At 42.6% G+C, this 15,900-nt stretch overlaps 1 protein-coding gene across 15 annotated transcripts in view; it reads right to left on the bottom strand.

The window, feature by feature from the left end:
• Positions 1-13,234, bottom strand: part of Adat1 (adenosine deaminase tRNA specific 1) — a 30,456-nt gene extending 17,222 nt beyond the window's left edge. For 7 of the 15 annotated variants that reach the window (XR_006849820.2, XR_006849821.2, XR_009225877.1 and 4 more), the window contains exons 1-10: positions 13,141-13,234; positions 12,250-12,320; positions 11,659-11,887; positions 10,510-10,700; positions 10,218-10,286; positions 9,176-9,230; positions 8,553-8,683; positions 3,975-4,584; positions 1,118-1,263; positions 534-633 (exon numbers count right to left, since the gene is read on the bottom strand). Coding sequence is in view for 12 of the 15 variants with exons in the window: in XM_046434857.2 (XP_046290813.1) it covers positions 534-633; positions 1,118-1,263; positions 3,975-4,584; positions 8,553-8,683; positions 9,176-9,230; positions 10,218-10,286; positions 10,510-10,700; positions 11,659-11,708 (1,352 nt within the window). In the remaining 3 variants the exon portion in view is untranslated. The other 8 variants (XM_046434854.1, XM_046434859.1, XM_046434862.1 and 5 more) reach the window with 8 other exon arrangements.
• Between the last annotated feature and the right edge of the window lie 2,666 nt (positions 13,235-15,900).

Raw genomic sequence — 15,900 nt, forward strand, 5'->3', positions numbered from 1 at the left:
CTCACACTCAGCAGAATAGCTACAATAAAAAAGAGACAATAACAAGAATTGCACAGGATGGAGGGTAATGGAATTCCCTTTCACATTGTTGGTGGGAATGTGAAATGGCATAGCTACATTATTCACAATAGACAAAAAGTAAAGTAAAACAACCCCAGTACTCATCAATTCATGAATGGATGAGCTAAAAGTGGCATATTCATACAACGGAATATTTTTAACCACAGAAAGAAATGAAGTACTAATACATGCTACAACATGAGTGAACCATGAAAATAAGTTATGTGAATGAAGCCACACACAAAAGGGCACATATTGTACAGTTCCATTCATATGAACTGTCCAGGAGACAAACCCAAGAAGACAGAAAGTGAATTAAGCTTCCAAGTGCTAGGGAGAGGAAGGAGCAGGTAACTAACTGCTAATGGATAAAGTTTTCTTGGTGCGGGGGGTGGCAATGAAAATGTTCTGGAATTATTCAGTGAAGGTGTAAGTTCACAGTCACCATCTCTTCATGCCCCAACATGCTGTACCTGGCCTGAAGACTTCCAATTCCTTTCTTTGTTGTTCCCTGTGGAAAGCCATTGGCAGTAACATCCAATGGCTGCTCAGGAACTGCAGCCCAGCTGATAGCTGCAAAAAGGTAAAATTCTGTGGTTAAAACTGGTTTGTTTCCAATGAATGCCAGAAAATTTTAATAAAAATATTTCTCTGACTCTACATGACCATGAGAGCTGGATAATTTTACTTTGATGTCTGGCCTCTAGGGTACGACAGTATAAAGTGGTTCAGGATTCATTATCATAATAACTTATAATTTCATTGAAAGTTTATTACATTCTAGACACAGAGTAAATGCACGTGATAGAATTTCTTAGTCCTCATAATAAACACAATAAATAATACTCTTCAAATGTGAAGATAAAGAAACTGAGCCCAGGAGAGGTAACTCATTTGCTCAGGGTCACATAGCCATAAACTTAACCTGGTGTGGGCATTTCCACTGTTGACTACTAGAGTGGTAAACTGCCTATTTAAGCTGGGAGGATGCAGACCCTCCCAGACTAGTCTGTCAGGGGAGAAGTTATACTAGGCAAGTCCAACCTGGATCCCTTACCTGCCCCACATGGAACAAGTCGGCCGGGACTGTCAGCCCTTTTTGTCTGCACTGCACAGCGACTCTGTTCAAACAGTAAATCTGACTGCTGTATTTTCAGTTCTTGAACTCCATAACCTTTGGGTAAAGCCAAGACATTTTGACACCTAAACATGAAGGAAAATGTGTTCAGTTCAGGTGCACTTCTCCAGAAAGACTGATCTAGGACTGTGGACCACATCATCATCCCTGAGCCTCAGCGGGAGGCAAAGGCCTTGGGAGATGTGTGAATCTACTTGTTCATTATGTTGGGGACCAGAATGTGTGCCAGGACCGAATCTACATGGTAAGCGCCTATGGGTGGAGGAAGGCCCCTCCTATCACTCTGAAGGGATGACTAAGAATTGAGTCTACGTCATATCAAAATTCATTCTTTTTTTTTTTTTATATTTATTTTTTAGTTTTTAAAATGGACACAGTATCTTTATTTTACATTTATGTGGTGCTGAGGATTGAACTCAGTGCCTCAAGCATGCTAGGCGAGCATTCTACCACTGAGCCATAACCCCAGCCCTCAAAATACATTCTTGCTAAAGGTTTGAGAAAGTTGAAGCAGAATCTTTAACCTGTTGGCAACTGCTTTCCAGGAAATCCTTCAAACACACCAGAAACTGAAAATATTGCCAAATGAAAAGCTTATTTTTTTTCCTTTTGTATCTTTTGCACACATTAGATGCCAACATGATGCTGGTGTAAAACTGTGTAGATAGCAACTCCAAGTCCGAGAAACCTCACACCCATTAGCAGTCACTCTGCTTCCTTCACCAGCCCCTGGCGTCTACTAATCTGTTTTTTTTTTTTTTAATTTTTAATTTTTTTAATTTTTTATTGTTGGTTGTTCAAAACATTACATAGTTCTTGATATATCATATTTCACACTTTGATTCAAGTGGGTTATGAACTCCCATTTTTACCCCATATACAGATTGCAGAATCACATCAGTTACACATCCATTGATTTACATATTGCCATACTAGTGTCTGTTGTGTTCTGTTGCCTTTCCTATCCTCTACTATCCCCCCTCCCCTCCCCTCTACTAATCTGTCTTGATTTGCCCTTTTTTTTAATTAAAAAAATTTTTCTTTTAGTTGTAGATGAGTACAATACCTTTTATTTATGCATTTTTTATGTGGTGCTGAAGATCTAACCCAGTGCCTCACCCTACTAGGTAAGCACTCCACCACTAAGTTACAACCCCAGCCCCATGATTTGCCTCTTTTGGACATTTTGTATGAATGAAATCATACACCATGTGGCTAATGTCACTCAGCAAGGTGTCTTCAAGGTTCAGCACTCCTATCCATTTTATAGCTGAATATTTGATTGTATGGATACGCTGCATTCTTTTTATCTGTTTATCCACTGATGGGCATTTGGGCTGTTTCACTTTTTGGCTATCATAAGTAATACATAATGTTTTTGTGGGGTATATGTTTTCATTTCTCTTGGGATTGTACTGAAGAGTGGAACTGCTGGGTCATATTCAGGTGCTGCTTTTTAGAATCTCCTCCAGAGGCTGTATGTTTCACATGAGCCCATGACACTTCCCTGGCCATGGCTTCTTCTGGTTCTCATTTACTATAGCATTAATCAGGCTTGGCTGCCTCCCTTAGGGAAAACTCATCAGTGCGGTAATTCTTCACCTTTTTAAAAAAATTAAAATTAATATTGAAGGGTTCTATACTATACTGACAACATAAGTATACTCTATAAAAATTAGAAATATAGTAATAACAAAGAAAAAATTCCTCACAATACACAACTTGGAGATAATCATCACTTATATCTTGGTGAACATCCTCCTACAGATTTCTATGTATATATATACTTCAAGATCAAAATGGAGCTCATTTTATGTCCTCAATTGGTCTTTAAATATTATATCTTTTTTTAATTTGTTTTAATTAGTTACACATGACAGTACAATGATCTTGACATATCATACATTTGAATAAAATAGGGTATATTATGAATATCTTTCATATTAAATATTCACCTTTCTTTTGCAGTGCTGGGGATTGAACTCAGGGCTCTATTCAAACTTTTGAGTCATAATATTATTATTGTTATTATTTTTATTTTTGTGATTCTGGAGATTGAACCCAGGGGCACTTAATCACTGAGCCACAGCTCCGGACCTTTTTATTTTCCAACTTTGAGACAGGGTCTCACTAAGTTGTTCAGGCTGGCTTTAAACTTCTGATCCCCCTGCCTCAGCCTCCCAAGCCACTGGGATTACAAGTGTGCGCCACTGTGCTTGGCTTTATTTTATTTTTTGAGAGAGGGTCTTGTTGTGTTGCTGAGGCTGGCATCAAATTTGTGATCCTCCTGCCTCAGCCTCCTGAGTCACTGGGATTAGAGGCATATGCCACCACACTCTGCCCCAATAATATTATTATTATTATTATTGGTACCGGGGATTGAACTCAGGGGCACTTAACCACTGAGCCCCAGCGTAATTTTGTGTGTGTGTGTGTGTGTGTGTATTTAGTTGTAGTTGACACAATACCTTTATTTTATTTAATTATATGTAGTGCTCAGGATTGAACCCAGGGCCCCGCATGTGCTAGGCGAGTGCTCTACTGCTGAGCCACAACCCTACCCCCCAATTTTGTATTTTATTTAGAGACAGGGTCTGAGTTGCTCAGTGCCTCACTTTTGCTGAGGCTGGCTTTGAACTCATAATTCTCCTGCCTCAGCCTCCCATGCCTAAGGGATTACAGGCATTCGCTACTTGCCAAGTGCCTGGCAAGGTATGGAAACTTTTAAGGCTCTCTGAACATATTCTCAAACTGCCCTTCCTCCCTGCCCTCTCACCTTCCAATCAGTGCTCTCTGCATGACTTCCTGGCTGTATGGGCACTTCCCAATGACCACAGCTGACAGGTAGATGGGCTCTTCTAAGAAATGCATCAAAAGTGCACCCTGGCATCCAAGGACATTCCATCGGGCCATCTTGTCACTGCATGACATGGAGCAGGTCCTGTCTCCCCGGCCTGGCTTCACTCGGAGCAACCCCACCTGGTGATATGCAGCACCTGGCTTCCTCAAGTCTTCAGCTTCTCCAGGCACACACTTGGCTCCAGTTCTATAAATGTCCACCACTGTGGCACTCCTGGGAGCTCCACAGGCGACATCGGCCAGTCTTTCTACAGTGAGGTTAGAGCCTCTGACACCTGATGCAAACGAGCCACTGTCTTGCTTGCCATGCTGAGCTGTGCCATTGGTGAAGAACCTGGCAGGAGTTCCAGGCTCAAGCCTCATCTTTTTGGTTACAGGACCGTCAGGGTCTTCGTGTTTCCTTTCATTTTCAGGAGTCTTCACATTACCACTGTCTTCTAATGATAAACTGCTATCCTGATCTCTGATAACAGGACAGCAAGGCTGTTCTTCAAACTCAAGCATTGGAATGATGGAGGCATCGCCACCTGCAGAAGAGGGAACATTTAAACTAATGGTTTTCAAAGTGAGACATCTGGACCAGCCATATCAGCATCCCTCAGGAACTTGCTGGAAGTGCAAAACCTTGGGACCCAAAGTAGACCTTCTGAATCAGAAGCTCTGAAGGGGGTCCCAGCAGTCTGTTTTAGTAATCTCTCCAGGTGATTCTGACACCAGTCCAAGTTTGAGGATCATTGCCTCAAATCAAGATCAATCTGTTCTCCCAGCTAATCTGAGATGAGTTAAGAGCAAATGTCCTTAAGAATGCCTGAGGTTCTTGTTGAAGACTCTGTCCTAGACCCAGTGAGTTGAAGTTTCTGGAGGAGAGAAGTATGGAAAACTCAATATAAAAAAAAGATCTTAAGCTGGGTGTGGTAGCACACACCCATAGTCCCAGTGGCTCAGGAAGCTGAGACAAAGGATTGTAGTTTTGAAGCCAGCCTCAGCAACTTAGTGAGGCTCTAAGCAACTCAGTGAGGCCCTTTTTATTTTTTATTTTGAGATAGGATCTTGCTAAATTGCTTACAGACTCATAAGTTGCTAAGGCTGGCTTTGAACTTGGGATCCTCCTGCCTCAGCCTCAGAGCTGCTGGCTCTGAGAATTCTGGGTGTTGTTCCATATACTAGAGAAAATTCAGTAGCATCCCTGGTCTCTATCTACTAGATGCCCACAGCCCTGCAATCTGATAATCAAGTGTCTCCAGATATTTTCCAAATGTCCCCCAGGGAGCAAAATTTTCCCCAGCTGAGAACCACTGATTTAGAATGAGCAAGGTTTCAGGAGGGTGTGGTGGTGCATCCTGTAATCACAGCAATTCAGGAGGCTAAGGCAGGAGGATTCCTAGTTGGAGGCCAGCCTCAGCAATTAATCAAGGCTCTCAGAAACTCAGTGAGACCCTGTTTCTAAATCTAAATAAAATATAAAAAAAGGGCTAGGGATGTGGCTCAGTGGTTGAGTGCCCCTGAGTTCAAAATCCTTGGTACCAAAAAAAAGAGTTCAATCTCCAACATCAAAAAAAAATTTAATATGGTGCTGAGAGGATTGAACCCAGTGCCTCACACATGCTAGGCAAGCACTCTACCACTAAGCTGCATTTTGTGGATTGCTATCCCATATGATGACTTGGAAAAACAAAAGTGGGTGGTTTATTTCATAATTAAACAAATTTGGCAAACATTGCTCAAAATGTCCTCTCTGGGAGACTTTATGATACATATTCCCACAGCAGAGGGTCTGCAGTAAATTATACCACACTAGTCCAAACCACTGTTTCCAAAACTCCAGTGTCTCCCCTTGTGCTTGTCTATAGAGATTTCTGATTTACTCTTTGGGACCCAAAGAAAACCAGAGGTTAGTAAGAAGCACCATTTCCCTTGAGAAGGAAGTGATTTCTTCAAACACTAATCTAATGCATGTTGCTTTTTTAAGTGTGTAAATAATACATCTGTTGTCTTTATAATGTCAGAGAGGGAAAGGCAAGAGATGTACAAGTGGGAAGTGTTGCCAGAGAGGCTGGCCGGCTGACTTCCACAGACCTCACAAGGTGACAGCAACTTTGCTGACAGAATTTGCTGTGGTCTACCTCCCACTCTAGGCTGAGAGATTATTTGATCTTGACAGAATGAACAGGAGAGGCTGACTCATGCTAATAAAATTCACAAGTAAGAGTCTGAAGTAGCTCACCAAGGCACCAAATTATTAATTAGTAATGAGAAGTAAATGCCCAGGGAGCCAGAGAGTCACATTCTCCAAGTAGCATGTGCTTTCTTCCTGCACATAAGCTATGGGGGATGATGCATTTTAAAAGATTACTCAAAAGGAAAGGAAATCAGATCAGTGGTTCCAGATTTTGATTTCACCGACCAGCCAAATTTCCAGAAGATTTTTGTTTGTTATTGTTGTCGTTGTCTTTAATTTCCAGAGTAAAATTTTAAGATAACAGAGAGTGTAGTGTAGTGGTAAAGCACTGGCCCAGCATGCTTAAGGCCCTGGGTCCAATGGGAGCACCATAAAGGAAGGAAGGAAGGAAGGAAGGAAGGAAGGAAGGAAGGAAGGAAGGAAGGAAGGAAAGAAGGAAGTAGGAGAAAGAAAAGTCTTTTAAGTTTAGCGAACCCAACAACTCTCTTATTTTGCCATGGACTCACAGATCAGCACATCTGTGGACTGCTGGTTTATATAGTTTGGTTGGGCTATCAGTCTGACCCTGGATGCATCTGTCTTCAAAGTAAGATGGGGACCACCCAAGCCCTGGCTACTTAAAGTGTGACCCATAGAGTATCATTACTGGCATCCTCTGAGTTGGTTAGAAATGCAGAACCTCAGACCTCACTCCAAACCTACTGACTGAATTTTAACATTTGTGGATGATCTGTGTGCATATTATGGTTTGAGAAGCACTGACCAGGAAACATCCTTTGGTCCTTGGACTAGTGTACCCACAGTCATGGATAGAGCACAGATGAGCCCTATCTACATGTCATTTTTCTTGACTTCTATTTTTTTTTAATTTTTTTGTTGTAGATGGACACAATACCTTTATTTTTTACTTATTTATGTGGTGTTGAGAAACAAACCCAGGGCCTGATGCATGTGAGGCAAACACTCTCCCACTGAGCCACAACCCCACCCCTTGACTTCTACTCTTAATCAACTCATTTCCATCCTTATCCTTTTTTTTTTTATTTTAAGAAGAGAGAGAGAGAGAGAGAGAGAGAGAGAGAGAGACAGAGAGAGGAAGAGGAGAGAGAATTTTAATATTTATTTTTCAGTTTTTGGCGGACACAACATCATCGTTTGTATGTGGTGCTGAGGATCGAACCCGGGCTGCACGCATGCCAGGTGAGCGTGCTACCGCTTGAGCCACATCCCCAGCCCTCCATCCTTATTCTTTTTTGAGCTATAACAATATTTTCAACCTGCATTATGATCAAATCTTGACAGTTCTTTTGTCTCTTTATAATGATTACCCATCTCTGCTTTACTTGCATTAAAGTTCAATACCCAGAAGACAATCTTATATCCTTTTTTTTTTTTTTTTTTTTTTTTATAAGATCGCCGTAGGTTTTTTTTTTTTTTTTAATTTTAATATTTTATTTTTTTTTAATATTTGGCGGACACATCTTTGTCTGTATGTGGTGCTGAGGATCGAACCCGGGCCGCACGCATGCCAGGCGAGCGCGCTACCGCTTGAGCCACATCCCCAGCCCCAATCTTATATCCTTATGTCAAAGTTTTTAGGGTGAAGAAATTCTACTGCCAACACTGAGTTGTTGTTTACAAAAGAATAGGCAGTATTTTCAGCTTTTGAGAAAGAAAAACAGAAGAAAGAAATGACCCCTTAGGTTATCTAGGTCTGTTCTTCTGTTTTTTTGTTTTTGGTACTAGAGATTGAACCCAGGGGTACTCTACCTCTGAACTGCATCTCCAGCCCTTTTTATTTTATTTCTGAGACAAGAGTTTAGCTAAGTTGCTGAGACTATAACTCCTGAGACTATAGCTCCTGAACATCCCCTAATAACTCAATAACATTAACCCTAAATAACCAGGACAGTCTACATGGCCTAAAAGACTCTATTATGATAAGCAACTGTTACTATATTCAGTATGTCACATTGTGCCTGGCTAGTAGAAAATGTGTTCAATAAGTCAATGAATGAAACGAGTTTCAGGCTAAGTTATCATAGCAGGACTTTGGACTCCTGAGTCCCATCGTTGGCTTCATATCTAATAGAGCTTAATTCTGAGAACTGCATGAGTGAGACTCTATCCACCTCTCCCTACCTGTGCCCATTGCCTTCCACCAGTAGAGAATTGACTAGGTACATAAAAAGGCGCTGTCACCTACTGTAGCTATACTTTAGCCAGAGGACTATTTCTGAGAAACATCTCTATGGGTAAAACAAACATAAAGAAGTAAACAATGCAACATTAGTACAAAGGCTTGAATATACTTACAGGGCGTATGGCTGGAGAAAAACACAAACAAGAGGTTGGGTCTGAGTTTCCACAGTCCTCTTTGAGTTCCTGGGACAAAGATACTCTCCTTGTTTAGGGTAGCTGCCAATTGCAGCTGATAGAGAAGGTACCTAAGGATTGTAAAATATGACCAGAATGAACAAGTTGGCTGGGGGTATAGCTCAGTACTGCAAAAACAAAACAAAACTCCCACACAGACTGATGGACCCACCCTAGAGATTCTAATTTAGCAGATCCAGGGTAGACACTGTCTTACTGCTGAGGCTGGCCTTGAACTTGTGATCCTTCTGCCTTAGTCTCCTGAGTCACTGGGATTACAGGCATGTGCTACTGCATTTGGTTAGCTTTTTATTTTTTTTAATGTTTTCAATGCTGGGGAATTGAACCCAGGGCTTCGAACATGCTAGGCAAGCAGTTTACCACTGACCTATCTGGCTTTTATCAAGCTTTCTAGGTGACTCTAATGCACATTCTAGTTTGAAATTTAGACCACAGCAGTTTACAGACTGACAATCTATATTACCTGAGTGTTTAGTAGAAACACAATTCTGGGTCACCATCCCAAACCCAGGGAATCAGATTCTCTGGGGATATGGCTTTACCTTTGGAAACTCCTTCTGGCTATAACCTCAGCATGGCTATCGTTGAGAATATCTCCTATGGCAAAGACAGGAGTAGGTGAAGACATATGGAAGACATACTGGAGAGGCCCTAGTTCCTAGAAACAGAAAACAGCAGTACCCCAGCACTCAGGATGGCCATGGAGCTCCTGAAGGGCTTTGCTATAAGGTATCACAATTAATGGTAAAGCATTTACAGCTTGGTTTCTCAACTCGGCATAGACATCAGGGGACAGATAATCCTTTGCTGCAGGGGACTAGCCTATGCATTACAAGACGTTTAGCAGCACTCCTGACACTTCAAAAGATGCCAAGAATAACCCTCTCCCAGTGGTGACACAAAAAACACATCTAAACATTGCCAAATGTACCCTGGTATGCAAAATTGCCCCTAGATGAAAAACATTGATTTATAGAAAAATCTCTACCTGGAGACCAGGGTACAGATATACAAAAGATCTGGTATCATATTATGCTAATGGTTCCGATTCTATCTAATTCTGTCCTGGGACAGCTTCCTCATATATAGGAGGCAAGGCTCAGAGAATGCAGCAAGCAAACTCAAAAAGGTACCTCCTAACTAGAAGCAGAAGATAATGATCCCAGACTCTATAAAGAATTTCCATATTCTGTTGGTACCAAAAGCTCCATCTAACTCAAAATTGCTTCTGGGACTTCAGAAGCCACTTGAGCTACATCCTGCTATAGAGCCTGAAAGCCTTCCAGGCAATAATCTGGAATAGTTAAACCCAAGGAACTTGTAGTTTGAGTATGAAAATACTGACTAGATTTCAGTTCATCCAGAAAGCATGGTCCTGGTGACCTTTGCTTTCCCTTTGAATTTCCATTCTTTAAATAAGGACTGTCTTCCAATTGGAGTGAGAGTCAATAGGAAATGAGAGGTCAGCTACCTCAACTAATATGGCCCTTTTTCCCTGACAAGGAGAGCAAAGGTTAACATGGACACTGGTTTCCAAAGCTCCCAGGGAGACAATTCTTTGCTTAGACCCCTACCCATGCTTACCACTCTTCCTCATTTTGGATTGGCCTATGCATTTCGTTCCTGTTCCCATTGAGACAACTTCCTTTGTCACTGAGAGGAAAAAACAAATCATTAAGTGAGCTCTCAGAGGCTAAATTTTCCCCCGTGCTCAGGCTTAATAATTCTGCAGAGGATTCCCACAAAAGGTCTCCCGCCACCTAGTGGATATCAGAGAAACATGCCTAACATCGTAGTTGCAACCTGCCTACAACTGTCCCTGAGTAGCAACACACAATTCTATCATCTCTGAAAGGGACAGGAGAAAAGGTCTTACCGTGCACTGGCTTATCAGGAGTGTCACTGGCCTCATAAATTGGAAACTGTATCTTCACTACAGCTGCCAACAATGTCCATTCACGGTTTGGCTCTGGCTTCCCTTGCTTGGGCAGCCTGATCTCATAGTGCTTATAGCACAGCTGAGCGATCTCATCTGGGGTCCACATGGTTGGAGCTGGTGCTGAGGCCCTGATCAAAACCCACAACCATCACAAGTATAGAAAGGAGAACCAGGGGTTGGGGATGTGGCTCAAGCGGTAGCGCGCTCGCCTGGCATGCGTGCGGCCCGGGTTCGATCCTCAGCACCACATACAAACAAAGATGTTGTGTCCGCTGAAAACTAAAAAATAAATATTAAAAAAAAAAAAAAAAAAAAAAAAAAAAAAAAAAAAGAAAGGAGAACCAGTACCAGATCTACAGCCTTGCACCAGTGCTTCGACAGTCTTTTTTCAGTGTAGCCCAATTACGTTCAGATTAAGATTCCCCTATATGTAACTCTAGTTAATTTTTTCCCATTACCTCCCTGCCCCTTCTCATCTTTAATTTGAAAAATTAAAGCCCCAAATCCCAAACACAGAAAACCTTGTTTCTTCACGAAAGAATATTTGATGTCTCAGAAATATCCAATGAATGTATATCTACTACTCAACACAAAAGCAAATGACAGGGAAGTGTCCTCACTACTTTAATTTCCATTTGGAAATAGTGCATAAAGGTTTGCAGAACTCAGCTTGTTTTGAGCAGACTCTCACCCATCCAAAGTTTATCTTCTTAGACAGAAGTTCTTTTCAGAAGCACTTTGTTTTTCTCTTCTTTCCCTACAACAGAATGAATCTCTACCTCCCTCTAGAAAATCACCTTGGGAAGTATCCCACTAGTCAAAAGTTCTTAGAGGAACTGTGTGCTTAAGGATTTAGGCACGGAGTTGCCCTTTCTGGGTTCTAATTCCAGCTTTCCACAAATGAACTATATAATATTGGGTAGCTTGGTAACTTTTCTGTTTGTTTCCTCATGGTTTAAAACAGTGATAAGAGCAACCAATTAGAGTTACAAATAATATTTATAAAAGCTACCATGCTGAACAATTAATACCAACTGTGATTAATATTACAAAAAAAAAATTTGATGACTGTTGTGGGTAATTTACCTTGATCTACTTGGTGGTGCGTAAGGACTGTAATGGGCACATGAGGTCATGAATTAAAAAAAGAAAAAAAAGATCACTCCTGAAAAAGGCCTGGGATATTTTGTAGGAAACTCTTGTACTCTAGGTTGTATCGGTGCTCACTAGATACATCCTGACCTCACTTGGACTCAATTATATAAAAGCTTCTTAGTAGAAGATGTGATCATACCACAAGGAATATAGCTAAGCACTGTAAAACAAAACACAAACAACAAAGGTTATATTGTACTTCAAATGTATGTAGCTTGTGAAAGATACTTACACAATGCTATTATTGCAATAAGTCACTAAGTAATGATAGATATTTCTACTCACTGCTATTACAGCAATAAATGGTAACGGTTAATTGGACCATAGTGATTTTAAACAAAAATCTTGTAGGACCCGACAGATTGTGATTTTACAGTCAGAGAACCACAGAAGTCTTGAATCTATTCCCCTCCCCCAACCACTGAGCCACATCCCCAGCCCTTTTTTGTATATTATTAGAGACAGGATCTCCCTGAGTTGCTTAGGGCCATGCTAAATTGCTGAGGCTGGGTTTGAACTCACCATCCTCCTGCCTCAGCCTCCCCAGCAGCTGGGATTACAGGCCTGCACCACCAAGGCGGGAAGTCTTGAATCTTTAGAAGCAAAGAAAAGTATGGAAGATCCTAAATCCTTCATTTGGAAGGGATGCCCCCCTGTCATTTCCAGGGAGGCATCACAAGCAGTATATTTTATGAAGGCAGATACCCTGCCATCCACCTGAAAATAATGCAAAGATGCACATAACAAACTAAGGCAGTCAAGGAAGGGAGAATTTGCCAGAAGAAACAGTGTCTCCAAGAAAGCAGTCCAAACTACATCATCTCATTCAGCTAGCTAATGCTAACGAACACACGCAGCTGCTAAAATGAATGAAAATTTTAATGGGTCCATTATAATTCAAGTCTGCACCCCTTCCAGAGCCTGAAAAACACCTTCATATAAAACAGCTCAGTTAAACAGGCGTTCCTTTGCCCACAAGGTCGCATTTTTTAACAGCTGCAGCAAGCTGAAGAACGTTCTTCCTTTCCAAAGAAAAGTCAAGTCAGCTACAGGGGAGCTTTTTCGGGATTTGGTGGAGCGGAAGGCTACTATTCGCTAACCCCTTGCTAAATCCGCGGCCAAGGAAGACCGCGAGGCTCCGGCGCCGTCACGGGGGAACTAGGCGAGCGCTGACTCGCGGGTCACGGGGAAGCGGCTCGAGGCTGCACGCCGCGCCCCCGCCACGAGAGCGCTCCACGCTGAGCCTGTTGACAACTCCGGGCGTGGACCGGCCCGTTCCCACGTGACATGTGTCCCTTCTTCCCATACAAAACCGAACTGGCCACGCCAGTCCCAAGGCACCTGACCCAGCGACCCAGAAACCCCCCAACTGCGCGCCCCTGACCCGGGGACTCCCATCCCTAGTAGACGCACCCCTTCCACCTCCCCGACGCGCGGCCCGGGAGGGAACGAGCTTCAGCTCAGAAGCCGAGGGCCGCCGCGGACGTGACGTTTAAAGCAACTGCGCCTCCCAGGCCCACCCCCAGATGCGCGCAGTGCACTCTGGGCCTTGTAGTCCTCCGGGAGGCGGAGGCGGAGCCAGAGCCGCGGTGCCCGCCCTTAGAGTCCTGCGGCCTCTGCCGCACACTTAGGTTCGCGAGAAACCCGCTGATGGGAGACCTCTGCAGGTGAGATGCGGTTTGAAATAGGATGATGTATCTTTGAATTCTGGTTTGGATTTCTGTCTAAACGAGCACTTTTCCATAGAAATATAATTAGAGCTACTGTAGTTAAATTTTTCTAGTAGCCATATTAAAAAAAAATAGTAGTGTGAATCATATATTAGTTTTTCATACTGTTTAAGAAATTTGGTGTGTATTTTACAATTGCATCTAAATTTGAAGCGATCACATTTCAATTTATCTATAGCCACACGTGGCTGATGGCTACTGTAGTGGGCAGGGTGGATCTAAAGCCTCCAGTGTGCCAGCTATAGGAAATATAGCTGTCTAGAGAGCTCAGAAAACTTTACCATCCAGCAATTATATACATCAATTGCTAAAGGTGAGAAAACTCATTTTTCTTCCTGAATCCATCAAAAGTTAGAGGCAGAGGGACGCGATGGCGCACATCTGTAATCCCAGTGGCTTGGGAGGCTGAGGTTCAAAAACGAGATGCTAAGCAACTCAGTGAGACCCTGCCTCTAAATAAAATACAAAATAGGGCTGGAGATGTGGCTTAGTGGCCCCTGAATTCAATCCCTGGTGCCTCCGCCCCCCCCCCCAAAAAAAAAAAAAAAAAGAGGCATAAGTGCTACTTGCTTGACCTGGTCCTTCTGTCTAGCTCAGAGGAAAAGAACTACAGACCTCCTCCAAAGCTAAGGACACTGCTTGCCATTTCTCTCCCCAAAAATCATTAATATGCATCTCTCCATTCTGTCACACACATTCCAGTGTGTGGGGTGAGGTCATCTTGCAGCATTCTTTCACCTCAGGGATTGATATTACGGTCAACCTAGCTGCATAAAGTAAAAAATGAGCACCCTCATCATTTCTCTTAACACACACACACACACAGTCCAATCCATTGCCATGTCCTGTTGATCTTACTTCCTATCTTGAACACATCTGCTGCTTTGTACTTCCAAGGCAATCTCTTATCCAAGCCACTGTACTCTTTCTAAGGTTGATTTCTAATCTCTGAATTTTCACCTTTTTCTTGTCTAACTCCCATTTATTTCTATAGAAGCCTGACTGGTCTCTTCAAACCACACTGTGATGGCACCCCCCTGCTTAAATACTTCAGTGGATTCCCAGCACTTTTGTGTGGGTGGGGTGGGATGGTAACTGGGGATTGAACTCAGGGACACTCAACCACTGAGCCACATCTCCAGCCCTTTTTTTGTATCTTATTTAGAGACAGGGTCTCACTGAGTTGCTTAGTGCCTTGCTGTGGCTGAGGCACTCCTCCTGCCTCAGCCTCCTAAGTCGCTGAGGTTACAGGCGTGCACCACTATGCCCAACTAGTCTGGGTCTTGATCTTAAGTGTAGCACTGTTTAGAATTCTATGCACCCTTAGGACAAACACTGACACCACCCATGAGGTTGTTTGAAACTCAACCATAGGGCCTTTTTCTTTGCCTAAGAGACCTAGAGGACATGGGAAAATGAAGTCTTTCAACCTTAGGTTTTACTGCTCTAGGTCAATCCCCATCTATGTTGAGGCGGCTAAATAGCAGGCATTCAATGGCCAGGGAGCAAACCCAGGCCTCTAGCATGTGAGGCAAGTGCTCTACTGAGCTGCTGGAATTACAGTGCACCACTGCGCCCTCCCAGCTCCCAGCACTTTTAGTAAACAGAAAACCCTACATAGTAGGGCTCAGAGCCCTGAATGCCCAGCCTCTTCCTGTCTCACCGGGTGTCCTATTTCTTTAGGTTTCTGTACTCAGATTATCTATCTAGTATCTTTGCTTTATTTCTGTGCTCCTTTCTACCATAAGGCCTTTGTACTGTTTCCAGATCATGGTAACACCCTCCTCCTTCGTTGACTTTCCTTTAGATCTCAACTCTAATGTCTTCAGAGAAACAAACCTTTCCTACCTCAGTTTGTCAGTTTCTCAGTACCCCATGGATTTCTTCAAAGCGTTTACCAGAGCTGGCATTTTATACAAATTTTGGTGGATGATTTTTTAAAATCTTTCCTTACAAGTCTAGAACTTAAAGTCTGGGACCACGTGTTTCTGCTTACTCTAGTATAGAAGTCAGCAAACTGTCAGCCTTCAATTGTTAATGAGGACTCTTTCTGTTCCCTTCTAGCTTTCATCCTGTTTGTCAGTTTCCTGATAAACCCCACATACAAGTTTACTGCTATCTATTCCTCCATTCCCAGAGGCTTAGGCCAGACAGCTGGTTTCTGTTTCCAGCCTGCTGAATAAATCTTTCATCAGTCCTGATAGCTTTTTCCAATGGTCCACATTGACAGTGTTGCCACAGCCCAGTCCCTTATCTGGTCTTGATCCTCTACACACTCCCAACGGAGGGTTGGCTTTCTCCATCTTAATTAACATTGCCTTTCTGAGGATGTACCATATTGGAAGTGTTTCTTTTTTAAAAACGATCTGGTTATCCATAGCTTAACTATCCATAGGAGTGGGGATGCTCCACACTCCCAGTAGTTCCCAGTTAGATATGCTGC

The sequence above is a fragment of the Marmota monax genome, unplaced genomic scaffold, assembly GCF_021218885.2.
Source record: "Marmota monax isolate L192 unplaced genomic scaffold, Marmota_monax_Labrador192_F-V1.1 WCK01_AAM20220418_F8-fsc00024, whole genome shotgun sequence".
NCBI lineage: Eukaryota > Metazoa > Chordata > Mammalia > Rodentia > Sciuridae > Marmota > Marmota monax.